This window comes from Anolis sagrei, chromosome 2 (assembly GCF_037176765.1).
Source record: "Anolis sagrei isolate rAnoSag1 chromosome 2, rAnoSag1.mat, whole genome shotgun sequence".
NCBI classification, from domain to species: domain Eukaryota; kingdom Metazoa; phylum Chordata; class Lepidosauria; order Squamata; family Dactyloidae; genus Anolis; species Anolis sagrei.
The window spans coordinates 137,288,717-137,302,612 of NC_090022.1; the positions used below are offsets into that span (position 1 = coordinate 137,288,717).

At 43.8% G+C, this 13,896-nt stretch overlaps 1 protein-coding gene across 6 annotated transcripts in view; it reads right to left on the minus strand.

The window, feature by feature from the left end:
- The window catches only part of FMNL3 (formin like 3), a 108,323-nt gene that overhangs the window by 5,948 nt on the left and 88,479 nt on the right, over window positions 1-13,896 (minus strand). For 3 of the 6 annotated variants that reach the window (XM_067463881.1, XM_060764154.2, XM_067463882.1), the window contains 8 exons: window positions 11,057-11,125; window positions 10,768-10,848; window positions 9,958-10,087; window positions 7,676-7,836; window positions 6,236-6,337; window positions 4,635-4,724; window positions 3,193-3,316; window positions 2,093-2,208 (listed from right to left, as the gene is read on the minus strand). In XM_067463881.1, coding sequence (XP_067319982.1) covers window positions 2,117-2,208; window positions 3,193-3,316; window positions 4,635-4,724; window positions 6,236-6,337; window positions 7,676-7,836; window positions 9,958-10,087; window positions 10,768-10,848; window positions 11,057-11,125 — 849 coding nt within the window. In that variant the 3' untranslated portion in view covers window positions 2,093-2,116. Of the gene's footprint in view, window positions 1-274; window positions 326-2,092; window positions 2,209-3,192; window positions 3,317-4,634; window positions 4,725-6,235; window positions 6,338-7,675; window positions 7,837-9,957; window positions 10,088-10,767; window positions 10,849-11,056; window positions 11,126-13,896 lie in introns of all 6 variants that reach the window. The other 3 variants (XR_010909245.1, XR_009630699.2, XM_067463880.1) reach the window with 3 other exon arrangements.

Here is a 13,896-nt window from a genome sequence, read left to right on the forward strand (position 1 = left end):
TTTAACACTGCACCCAGGCCACCCCTTCGCTCTGCACCCCCATTTTCTAGGCAAGCCCATGTTTGCTTTGTGAAACTAATAGCTGAGCTACCTCATTTGAGTACACTTAGCGTGGCTGATTAGAAACAAAGGGAACCACCTTTCCCCACCAAAGAGAGGCAGTGAGCAATTGCTGTGTCCAGTAACTGCAAACTTTGGGTCAGTATCTCCCACTTAGGCAGAAGCAGCAAAGCAGAGGTAAAAGTCTCCAAGGCTTCAGAGAATGGTTTCTTACCCTCTCCTGCAGATGAATTGAGAGGGAACTAGAGGCGGGTGGTTCTTGCTGCTACGGGGGAGATAAAGACAAACATTAGGCCAAATCAAGGTTGGTTTTAGAGGGGAAGGTTTTCTTCCAGGGGACTGAAGACCTTGGGACATGTCACTGGATACTTCACCTAGTTATCAGAGGCAGCACTAAACATTGGGGAATGGGCTGGCTGTATTGAGTGCTGTCCACCAAACCCCCACCCAATGCTATGCCCCTGTGAAGCAGGCTCATTTTTCTCATAGTTAATGATGTTGAAATTTCCTTCCCACCCACTTCCAGGTCCACAGATGCTAGGATTTTGATTGCACTGATTCTCATTGGCCTCAAACATTTCACAGAGGCAAGAGAAGGATCAGCTCTGGCCATGCTGTCTGCACAAGGGAGTTCTTACATTCTCCAAGGGGAAAAATTGCTTCTTGCACTGAACCAAAACAGCAGGGCTGGGGCACTTTTAACACTTTGGGCTTTGCTTGCTTCAAGCACACTAAAAGCCTTGCAGAAGGCATGTCAGAATGGTTTCTTCTGCCTGATGTGTTTTTAGGGACAGTACCATTCAAATGCATGGTGCTATACTGTACCTGATACATAGTTGACTCCAATGGGTCTTACTTGTACTTTACGCTCAATATTATATCAGCCATCCTTATGATAACCCTTTAATGTAAGTCAGCGTTACCTATCCCCAAATTGGAGAGTAGGATCATTCAGTACTTTGCCTGGTACTTTATCACACTAGAGAATGAATCCACTCTAAATCTGGTTTCTGCGTCTTGCAGAATTCTATGGTTTGTAGTTTAGTGAGACTGTTAAAGGCTCCTCCCTAAACTACAAACCCCAGAATTCTGCAGGAGGCAGAAACCAGATTTAAATGGATTCATTCTTTGGTGTGATGAGATCTCTGCTGGTTCCATCAAGCGTAAGCCAGGAAAATCACATCTATTAAGATTTCAGGTAGCAGAAAACTAGTTGATACCCACCACCACCACCACCACCACCCCCACCACCACCGTCACCACCACCGTCACCACTCCTCTTAAGGATTTAGTAGGCTACTCTACTGCATTAGTATGATAGGGTAATCCCATAAACCAATTGCAAAATGGTACATGCAAACTGAGACCGGATGTTCTCATTGCCAGTCATGCAAAGGGTCCATGCAGGGATTCTCAACAGTGGAGAGGAAGAGCTTTGATCAAGATTCAGGATGCCTGAATTGCTTTCACTTTCTCTTTTCTTTTTTTTCAGCATTGAGTTGTCTGCTTCTCTTTAAAATAACTGAAAGGTTTCTATTCCGCATGATAGCAGAGAAATCTTTAAAAAATGTATACTGATGAAATGAAGTATGCTGGACTGACCAGACACTGGAGAAGACTCAAAGTTCCTGAGGTCTTTTGGGAATGCTGGGAAAAGGGAGAAGTCTGGCAGGTGAGCATCTCACAGAAGGGCGAGGGAAAGCCATTCCTGCTAAAACCCACTGCTTAATATAGTAACTGAAATGTCTCGCTTTGTGTGTCTGGTCACACAAGTAATTTGAAGACAGCCAACTCAAAGCAGTAATGCATAGAAGTGACTGCAGCCACCACAACTCTTGAGGAAGAAACCAGCTGGACACTGAGACTCTGATGTCTGTCCAGATGACAATTCTCTTGACGAGACAGTGGGAGTCCTCAGAGAAGAGGTTGAGAAGCCCTGAGCCCGTGGGAAGGGAATGGATAGCAAGGCATGCAGGAGGGGAAGGCTGGGCTGGAGCTGCATGCAGACCAGGGAGAGGCATTCCACGGGTACCTTTGACGGGGAAGGAGAGCCCGGCTAACAGTTGGGCTCGTCATGATGGGATGGTTCGCAGAAAAAGCGAGACCCCCGCTTCGCTGTGCGGGCAGTGAAGGGGACGCTCTTCAACACTGTGGGGTGTGGGGAGGGACAAAGACACAGAGACATGTCACATCATTTGAACCTCATGGTGAACAGCTTAAGAAAGCATGATGGCAAAAATCAGACTTCCTCCACCTAGAGCCTTTCAGATATACGTGTGGCTTCTCTTACCTGTCTCTGCTACTACAACCAGCAGCCATACCCTTAAATAACAGCAGTGGAGTTTCCAACACATCTGGACAGTTCAAGGTTGGGGAAGGCATGTAAGTATGCCAATAACTCTGCTGGAGCCCCCGGTGGCACAATGGCAATTTATGACTTGCAAAAATGAGCAACTCGATTAGTAGTAATGTATAGGGAATCTTCTATGCTGTAGGTGGTTGTGGGAGAGCACCACTAAAACAACCAAACACCCTTCCTCATGTAATCTTATAAAGAAAATTCTCCAAAAAGTAGTGTCTTTTGGTGTTAAGCACCAAAAGTTCTATACAAATGCCAAAGAAGCACAAAATGTGGTCCAGAACACACAAGATTGCTAGGCTTATAGCCTCATGTTTTGGTTTTAAATGTGAGTGCTTTGGGGGAGATCTTATCCCCATAGATTCAAGAATATGTTTGGAACAGGGATAGGACAGTAAAGCTTTGGGAAGCTATTCTCACAGCTCTTAGGTCTGAATGATAACCCAACATACATGATCTGCTCTCCTACTTTCCCCCTTCCTTTTTAAGGCAGAAGGGTGGAAAGGTCAAGGAACAGCTGTGAGCAAGAACCTGATTCCACTCTGCAGGGGGGGGGGGGGGGCTTTTGAGAGCTGAGCAGCTGCCAGGATCTCCTTCTCCTGCTTTTCCTGCAATGGCAACCTCTGGTGGAGACTCTGGAAATAGCAAAGGAAGTGAATATTCCCCCCACTTCCATGATGGTATCAACTTATGGTGACCCCTTGAATTTCAGGGCTTACCCTGCTTATGTTCCAAGATCGGGCAGGATCTAGTGCTTTTACAGAAGGACTTACCAGTGATTATATCCTCAATGGTTCCATCTTTGCCTTCATAGACAGGCCGGTGGTCCTTGGCCTGGCGCCGCCTCAATTCAGCAATCAGTTCTTGCTGCTGCCACTTGTTGCGCTGCAAAGGCAACTGGGGGTCGGTCAGGAATTAGAAGGAAAAACAAATGTGCCAAGCCCAGACCCACTGCACCCTGCTACTATAAGCCTCCCTCGGGCAGAAGTAGTCACCTAGACTTCAAGCACAGAGGCCTCTCTAACCCTGAAACACCACAGGAGCTACTGAGGCAGGCTCAGTGAGGCCAGAACAGTCTAATCAGGTGGACTATATGCACAAAACTCAATATATGAAGGAAGACAACCCACAGAGAGATGGCTTTGAAATAGCTCTCTCACACAAGAGGGGGCATCTATCCCTACAGGGAAATAAAATGGGATATAAATAAATAAATTGAACTGCAAAGACACAAAAACACAGTATGACATAGCAAGTAAGACGTATATGCTGGATTTCATATCACAAAATCACAAGTGTGATTTATTATTATTATTATTATTATTATTATTATTATTATTTGATACACAACAAGGTTAGTACACAGCAAACAAGATCACTATGCTGGCTTTTGTATTCGATCACACATCGAACACTTCCCAAGTGTCTTGGACTGTGTGATGTATCAGTGAATAATGCATGCAGATCTGAGTAGGGTGGCCTTTTGCAGCTGACAATGATAATTTTGTCAGCACCAATTGTTTTTAAGTGCAGGCCAAGGTCTTTAGGCACTGCACCCAGTGTGCCGATCACCACTGGGACCACCTTTACTGGCTTGTGCTAGGATCTTTGCAGTTCGACCTTTAAATCCTTATCATCATCATCATCATCATCATCATCATCATCAAATATTATTTGCTGCATATTATATGCTGCATTCATCCCTCATAAACAAGAAGCCAAGGACAAAAAAACACACACAACTTGTGATTTCTTTCCCAATATCACAAGGAATGATATAGGAAAGGAAGTAATTTTAATGTTTATGTCACAAGGAAGTCCAGGAGAAGAGGCTCCAATTAGAAACACTATACAACAAGAGGCATGGACTGTTGAGATCGCTCACTATTCTTGCCATTTGTTTATTTCTGAATAACTATGTTGCCAGATGTGGCTTTCATTCTGTCAAGAGACATAGCCAAGAAAAAAAAAGATCATAAAGACATCCTTACAGAAGCAGCTGCCTCATGTCTCCTGAAAATCATCTTAGTAGTAACCTACTCTGGTCTCATTCTACCAGTATCTCACAACCTGGCACCTTTCATATGTTTGGATCTATGAGTGCAATCATGTCCCATCTCTTGTGGGCATAGAGTCTGGAATTTGCCTCATATGAAAAGCACCAATTTGGGGAAGGCTGCCTTATATTACTCTAACAGCCTGCTCCAACCCTTACCTTCTCCAGCCTCTTGGCTTCTTGGGCCAGCGCCTGCTCCCTCTGGGCTTGTTCCTGCTTCTTGCGCAGATCATTTTCCAGCTCTGCATCCTGAAAGAGAAGTGTTGTGGGGACATTGCCTGCTCAGGAGTTGAATGGCATAAAGGGTGGAGCATGCAGCTGTCCCATAACAAGACAGATCACTACTGGAACTTGTGAGGTATTGTCTTTTCCATCCTTCTTGAAGAAAATGTAACTAAGAGCTTTTAAATGCAAAACAAAAACTCAGTTCTTGGGTTACTGGCCTTCTCCATTCACTAATTAACTAAAATATTAACTCACCCACCTACATGAGGGGCAAGTAGTCAAGGACAAAGAAAATTGAGATCCAGCTGTAAAGTTCAATTTGTGGGTTGTCTTCGTTTAGAATCACAGATTTTGAAAGTGGCTCAGTGGATCGGAGTCCTGCCCTCAGACATATAGTCCTTTACGTAAAAAGAGCCTTTCAGAATTTCACAAACTGCAACTCCCATCATCTTAACCAGAGTGGCTGGAAATGATGTGGATTGTAGTCCATCTCCCTGGCGAAGAACTTGGTGAACGTCCTCCTTGATCTAATTACCAGCTTTTTCCCTGGCATTTTCTTATGGGTGCCTTAAATATCTCCCCGCTTTTAAGTGGTACCTATTTATCTACTCACATTTTGCTTTCAAACTGCTAGATAGGCAGAAGCTGGGCCAAGTTCACCTCAACTTGGGCTTCTAACTGTCAACCATTCGATTGGCAAGATTTACTGAAGTTGGTGGTTAACCTGCGGTGCTAAAGCTTGGCCCTGTTGACTGGAAGATTTGGTGGAATTATAGTCCAAAGAAGTGATCTTCCCATTTCCTGGCCACTCCCTCTTACTCAGCCCAGTCTTAGTCATATGTCCATGAGATAAGCTAAGAAACAGATCTAAACAAATAATGATTGGACATTTTGAGAGGAGGTCCTTACTTTCCATAGCAATGGGATCACTGAGCAAAGAGAACCACATATGGTTCAAGATGGGATACTCATTTATCACTGACCATAAGTACCACAGTCTTAGGAATCAGGTGATGCCTAGAAGCCAATCTGGTGCCACTGTTCAGGATCAATATTCTAGAGTACTGTCTCCATCTGAACCACCTATCAGGGAAGAACACCACACGGCTCTTCTCTGCCAGGGGTTTTCCTATCCAGCAACTCTTCCTTCAGCAAGAGACCAATCAAACCTGGGCATATGCCAGTGTCTTCTGGCAAAGGAAATGAAGAAATTGTTAATGTAGCTGTTTAAGGAGCTGCTTTGGTTCTGCTAGAGGTACCACAATCTTAGAGATGAGTCTGAGATGAATCAAATTTCACCTAAAAGTACTGCAGTGCTGGAATATGCCTAGGTGCCCATTGGTCAGGTAAAGAGACTAGATGGATCATGTAGAGAGCAAATGCTAAATCTGTCCCTCTCTGACCACACCTAGACACAGGCAGAGCTACTTCCTGCTGGGAACAATGGGAAGAAGAACTCAATGATGAGGTGCTTTGCAAACACGTTCCCAGATTCACAAAGGATAAAGTCGGGGATCCTGAGCTCCCACACTCACCTTGTAGGATTTGATGAAGCGTGCAAAGACTGGGAAGAAAACGGAGGGTGGTGTGGTCTTGGGGCTCTCACCAAAGTAGCGCACAACTGTGTTGTAGGCCTCCTGCAAATCGGAAAGCAGCGTGAACAGGGTCTGACCTCAACCTCTGATAAAACAAAAATGCTGCTAAAACCAGCTGTCAGGTTTATGGCCCAGGGTGAAAAATGACAATCCTTGTACAAGGATTTTTTTTTTACATGCAAGTTCAAGCTTGCTATGTGTAATCTACTTTGTGCATCAGACTGGGACATTGAAACTGGGGAGAAACTCAATGGTTTACAAAGCTTCCATCGCCACACATGAATCCTATATGGCTGAGTGTAGAGTAAAGGCTCTTTATGCAGGATTGAATTACAACTCCCCATCATCACCACTAGGACTCACAACCACACTGCAATATTGTATCCTACAGTTCTTTCATGACTGGTGAAGAGTAAGGGGAACTGAAGAAGCATCTGGCCATGCCTCCTAAGACAGACACGGACCGAGAGCATCTTCTGACGTTTTAGAGAATGATGTTGGCGTGGCAGTGAGAAAAAAACTTCTCTGATCCTGTCCATATTTTACCAGCAACAGAAAAGATGTATACATGGGAATGGGTATATTAACTGGGGGCTTTGGTCATAGGAGCAAAGGCCAATCTCTTCAAAGATAAAAAAAAACATAAATAGAGGGTAAAGAGGTCTTATTCTTGCACATGTCACTAACGGGATGCCAGCCAGAGCATACAAAGGACACTGTATAGCAATATGACATGGCTAAGATAAAATACGGGCTCAAATGCATCTTGGACCGTACACAACCCCACAACTCTGTGGATTAATCAGATTTATTATGGAGTACATCTGCAAACATAGGTACAGCCAATCAAATGGCAGGATTTCCATACATTAATCAGGCCTTGTATTTTGTACAGAAGACAGTATTTTTTTCAGGATGGGTGATGCAGTCTGCAGTCCGATAAAGTGAGCTTTTCCACAGTATACACCAGATGAATACCTTTGAAAGTACAGTGGAGCACAATGGAGCACAACTCCAGATGCTTTCCTCTGCCCATCCTCTATTTCTACGGTGGAGCGGTAAAAGGGTGACCTGAGAGTTGCAAGGGAACCTCAAAGTGTGGCTCTTGAAGCTCCTATCAAAAGCTCCAGACTAATTTGTGTAAAAAGATCATGTTAAAGGAGTTGCCCCAAAATCTGTCAAACTGCCTAAAATCAGTGACAACTGTGATGGTTTCCTTCCCACACTGCTCTGAGTTCCCAGACTTATTCTTCCCAAAACAAAAAGGCCTGAAAATATTTCAGAATGGTAGAAGGAAGGAATGCAACGTCACTCCTGACATGCTGAAATGTGATAGTACCAGGGACATGAAAAGGGCCCCCTCTCAGCCACTCAGCTCACCTCTGCAGTCTTGGCATCTTTCTGCAGTCGGTCCAGTTTCCCCTCGTTGGCACTTAGAAAGCTGCGCAGGATGCTGTGTTCATGCAAGCTGCACTCCCGCCGGATCAACTCCATGCCACGCCCCAGCTCTTTGACATCCAGCAACACGTTCTCCAAGGACACTGTAGTACATTGGAAAGAACTAAATTCATCCGATGGCACCATTTTAGTATGTGTACCAACCATGTTCCAAGGTTTAAAATTATTTATTTATTTATAGTATTTATACCCTGTCTTTCTCACCCCAATGGGGACTCAGAGCAGCTTACAGAACACACATATGGCAAACATTCAATGCAGATCATTCAATTAACAAGGACAGACAACACAAACAGAGGCAAAGGCAGTTTTTCCCATCGTATTTCCGGCATCTTGGAGGATGTGTTCAACTCTGGCCATGGGGGGGGGGAGTATGCTATCGCTCCATCTTCCGTGCTGAGGAGCTTTCCTTCTATCAGTGTCCTTAAGGGTGCTTTTTTATTACCTTCCTGTTAAAACATGCTAGGTGGGCAGGTGAGCTGGGGCTAACGGCAGTTGCTCACCCTGACCCAGACTCGAACTGCCGATCTTCTGCTCAGCAGGATTTTTCTGTAGCACAGCTGTTTAGCCTGCTAAGCTAAGCGCAGCTTGGAACTCTACCCAAAGTGGAAGTCAAGTGGAGTTTCCCCAAATAAATACAATAAAGGAAGTCTCCGAGATACAAACATCCAACTTGCAGATGACTCATAGTTAAGAACGGGGCTGAGACAACAGGAAGTGAGAGAAATCTGCCCCTCGGAAGGAAGGGAAATGGAGCTTGGAGCACTTTTAGGGAAACCTGAGGCTTGTTTGGTCTGCTTTTAATAGAATTTTACAATTCCTGAATTGGAGGCTGGAACAGAAGTGATGCATTTAGCATTAAGAATAGAATTCAACAGCATAGTCCTGTTGAATGTCAGTGAGGCAGGAGGCTGCATGTGGTTCTTGGAGGAGATTAAGCTTGTGGAATTGTTGGGAAGCTTAAGTCCAGAGAAACAATATTTCAAAACTCTGTCCCTTGTATAATGGTTAGTGATGATATAACTCTTTTAAAAATCTTGCGTGCATGCTGAAAAGAGCTACGATTGGGCCCAGGTCCCTCTGACACTCCAGGTATGACTCCAGAGTTCTATGCTTGGGAGCTCACACTTCTTTTCTCTGCGCCTCTATAACAGATCTCCAGTAGAGGGCACTGGTAGCTTGCTATCTCTGCCAACACTCAGTACACCCAAAGCATTCCTCAGAATGTGGTTTTGTTGGAGCAGCAGCAGCAGGAACTGGATTCAGATCAGGTTTCCCGTACTGGAGGATGGTGCTAGAAACTGTGACCAATATGGTAGCATTTAATTGCATAGCCTTATAAGTCTGTAATCAAAGGGATCCTGCCGTGCTTTGGAGACTAATGAAGTGCACACCATCAGATGCAGATCCCTTTGTATTATGACCAGGGATGGTGTGATCTATAACCTGACAACAGCTGGACCACAGGGTTCCCACCTCTACTGTGAATGCAGTCTGATCGACTTCCTTCTGTACTAAAGACAGAGTGTCAATTGTTTGTTCACCACTGTACTTTTTTTTCCTCAGTGCTTTCTTCTACCTAGCCCAGTGGTTCTCAACCTGGGGTCCCCGGATGTTTTTGGGCTACAAGTCCCAGAAAACCCAGCCAGTTTACCAGCTGTTAGGATTTCAAGCCAAAAACATCTGGGGACCCCAGGTTGAGAACCACTGACCTAGCCCACTTATTGTGAGTGCCCATCGTTTGCAGCAGAGCTTGGGAAAGCCATTTTGGACTACTTCTCCCTGAATCCTCATGCTAGGATGGGGTTCAGAACCTGGCTAGAAGTTGTCATCGCAATAAATAAATTTTTTCAAATTCCTTTTCCATCTCTCTTTACTGGGCACAAACTGAATTTCCTCCCAAACACCGAAGGTCTATAACTAGAAAGCTGCTTTGCACCAGGCCCAAACACTGAACCAATTTGCCTGGCTAGTCACGCTTGCTGGCCATGATGCCCTGTGATCTCAGGCTCAGTCCTTTCCTATTACTTCCCAACTGATCCCTATAACTCAGTGGTTCCCAACCTGTGGTCCGTGGACCACCAGTGGTTCCCAAGAACTAGAATATGGTCTGTGGCCTCACCATTACTACACCATTGCAACGAGAGCAACTGGTCTCACAAAACCTTGCCCCCCAAATTGACCAGTGCAAAGTGAAGCCCTACCTGCAGCTGCTTTCTCCACAAAGTGCAGTTCCTGCCAGAAGGTGCTGAGCTCTGGGTATTTTTCCTTCACCATCATAGCAATGAAGTGCAGGAGTGTCAACTTTCGGTCAGTTGACTTAGTGTCCAATAGCTTCCAGGGTAGAGGCGGGGAAGAAAAGTAAGTTAAGGCATGATTACATTGTTTTGCACAAATGTGGCAAGAGGCACAGATACACATGTGAACCTAGGTACTCCTTACAGAAATATGCAGGTGGGTGTAAATGGATGTGGGCACACAAGAGCCCACCATGACAAGAGGCTGCCTGCAACCAAGCAAGGAATTGGGGACCTATATAAAGTACCAGATTTCTACCCATTTCTGCCAATACTGAATGATATCTGTGACCAGGTACAAACAGAAATGGGGACCAAACAAAGGATGTTAAACAAGGATGCTATTTTGTTGTAGGTGGGCATTTTTTAAAAGTTATATTAGCTAAACCTGGTTATATAAGCTAAACTTAGCTAGGACAGCAAAAAATAATAGTTTTGCCGGGAACCTCTGTCTTCCAAGGTGTAATCCATGCCACAGACAGTCTGTATCCAGATTGCTGAGGCTGTGTGACAAGTCTGCCAAGGACTCAGGTATTCTCTCTGCCTGAAAAGGCAATTGGAATGCAAGGGAATCCTATTTTCATGTCTGATGAACCTTCCTAGGTGCATATCTAAGCACAAAGGTAGAGAGGGTTCCTTCTCACAATGGTGTGGTCACACACACCTGAGTTTATGGGCACATTATGCTATCTGTTTAAAGTAATCCCCCCTAATTACCAGATCAAGACTTTGTAGCTTGAAACCATATACTGAACCCCGTTTGCTGCTGTTCATGTAGTTTCCAAGGGCCAAGATGATCTGCAAGGGAAGAGAATTTGTGTCACAAAGGAGGTCATCAACATATCGGATGGTTACATAGTATGAAGACTCCCCAGTTAATAACTGCTGGAGCACATCATGGAAGTTAACTTCAGAGAGTATTTCCTTGTACCCCGGAGCCTTCAGAACCTCAGTAGTGAAGGGAAAGACACTGGACGCATGTATTCACACCAGCAGAGTGACTTACCTCGAGCATACGCTTGAGCTTCGGAGAAGATTTGACAGATGCTGAAGCAGCAATGATGGCGCTTAGTTGCTACAAAAGAACAAATCCCAAAATATTACACATATTGTCACGAGACTAGGACAGAAACACATCCCAGCCACTATAAAATAGAAAGAGGGGCCTGTATTGTTAAAAGCCGCATTCCCTTAGGACAGTGGGGTCAAGCTCTGTCCCTCCAGAGTATTGGACTTCAGCTCCCAGAATTCCTGGCCACTGGACAAGCTGACTAGGACTTCTGGGAGCTGAAGCGTCCGACATCTGAAGGACCACAAGTTTGACACTTCTGCCCTAGCAGGAATCTGCTGTGAACATGGGTCAAAATGAGTCAGGTGTAGGCCCAATAAGGAAACGGCGGGGGAAGCTCTGCCTCACTCCATTTGTTTTCAGGGAGACTCTGATACAAGGTTCAAAGTTAGACCAAGGTGTTTCTGCCACCCGAAGGCCACTATATGCCCAAACGTAAAGTAATTAGAACTTCTTTTTACATGCAGGTCTGCAATCTGGTTAAATGTGTGCGGGAATGGAAAAGTGCTACTGAGCCCCCTGCTGTTTTGTAAGCAGGGCCTTTAAAATGTGCCCAGCTTATAAAGGATCAGGCTTTGTACACAAAGAAACAATGTGCACATGGAAGTCAAGGGCAAAGGGGAGTGTGCCAGTCTTTGTCCAAGTGCATGACCTCCCAGACTGTACAAAAAGGCCTAAAGAACAAGAGGATGGATGGATGGATGGATGGATGGATGGATGGATGGATGGAAGGAAGGAAGGAAGGAGGAAGACTAAAAATGGGATTCAAAGAAAAAACTGTTATAGCACAAAAAGCCCAAAATGAACCCAGGACCAATTTCAATGCAAATTTGGAAGTAGACATTTTTAGCGTAAGCTTTTATAGACTGAAATCCATTTTCAACAGATTAAAAAAGAAAAAGAAGACAAGTATAATTTGCTTGCCACTTTGCCAGTGTAAAATGTCTCCACGCCCTCAGGAAAACAGAAAATTGTGACATCTTCACACAGCACCCTATACAAGCAAAAAGACCTTGGGTTTTTTGAAAATGAATCCCATTTCTCTCAGAGTGCCTGAACATTGGCTAAGGGCAGTCCTCAAAAGTAACTTTTTCAAGCTGGGAAAAGAGCATTCTTGTGTCCTTCCCTTGAAGCTGCTGTGCAGCACTGGCCAAAGGGCCACTGACCTACTTGTCCCACATGTACTGATGCAGTGGCATTTCCAAGATGCCAGGAATGCAAAATATGTCAATTACCCCCAAATGAGACTGCTAGGTAATTGGGAGGTTATGCAATGATGTAATTATGTTTATTCTTGCTAGGAAAATATTCATGACATTGCTTTAAAGAATGCATCTCTTCAATTTTTAAAAGGACAGCAAGAATACAGTTCATATAAAACAGGAGTGGGCAACATGAGGCCCTTCATATACTGCGGTACTGCAAAATCCATTAGGAAATGGTAAAGGCTGGTTGTTGCAGTCCAACATTCATCTGGAGGGCCACATTTTATACAACTCTGTTTTGAAATCTATTTCATTAAATATATGACATGAAATTGTCATTTGGCACAGGACTAGCCTCTTCAAACAGGTAAACAAGGAATATACTTCCTGAAGAGTAAGCATGCAATTCTACGTGAGTTTCCCCAGTACCAGAACAAAATAATTACAATCCTAATTGTAATGTTTTAAATGTTTTTAATGTTTTCTAATCTGGTTTTAAAACTTTTAATTGAATGTTTATTTCATTGTATATTGGATATATATTAGTTTTAAGGCATTGAATTATTGCCTAAGCTGTAAGCCGCCTTGAGTACTCTTCAGGGTCAAGAAAGATGGCTTCGAAATATAGTAAGTAAATAAATAAAAAGATGGCGACTTCAATGAAAAAGAGTGCAACAACACCATAAAGATTCCCTCTGAGAAAATAGTCAATTGCCATAAAACATTTTTCATCTGATGCATTTTGTGCAAGAAAAAAAAGATTGGGGGGGGGGGGGTTGCATGCATTTTCACAAAAAAGTTCTGAAATATGAAAAAAAAATAATGTAAATGGGTAAACTCTTTTATAAGCTGTCACCAAGTGATGCCAAAACTTTTGAAATGGTTCAGTCTTCCATGTGAGAAAAACATAAATCCAGATTTAGGCCCCTTCTACACTGCTGTATAAAAATCCAGATTATCTGATTTGAACTGGATTATATGGCAGTGTAGACTCATATAATCCAGTTCAAAGAAGAGTATGTAGATCATCTGCTTTGATAATCTGGATTAAATGGCAGTATAGAAGGAGCCTTACAGTCCTCGCTCAAGACCAAATCCAATCAAACACAAGGAGCCTCATTCCAGCTATATCAATAGCTGGATTCCTCTCTTTCACACACACACACAATACAGGGGTAAGCGAATGGATAGGGGGACAATTATGAAGTAACACTGATAAACAAAGAAGGTTAGAAGTCAGAGTCAGAGGCTTCAGGGAACTACAGTCATCCCTCCATATTCACTGGGGTTATGGCCATAAGACCCACATAAATATAAAAAAGCACAAATTAAAAAAACATGCTACTTTTTAACCTGAGTGCATCTCGCTGATATGTCCTTCAGCAAGACCCTATAGCCTACTTTTGCTGGAAGATGTCCACAGAGCCACTCTGGAGGACCAAGAGATTCTTAGAGAGAACATCTTAATCAAATCTATGAACAATCATTATCTGCAGAAGTCAAACCTAGAAATGTGGTGGGCTGGTTGTAAGTCAAATGTAGAAATGTGGTGGGCTGGTTGACATGACCAAC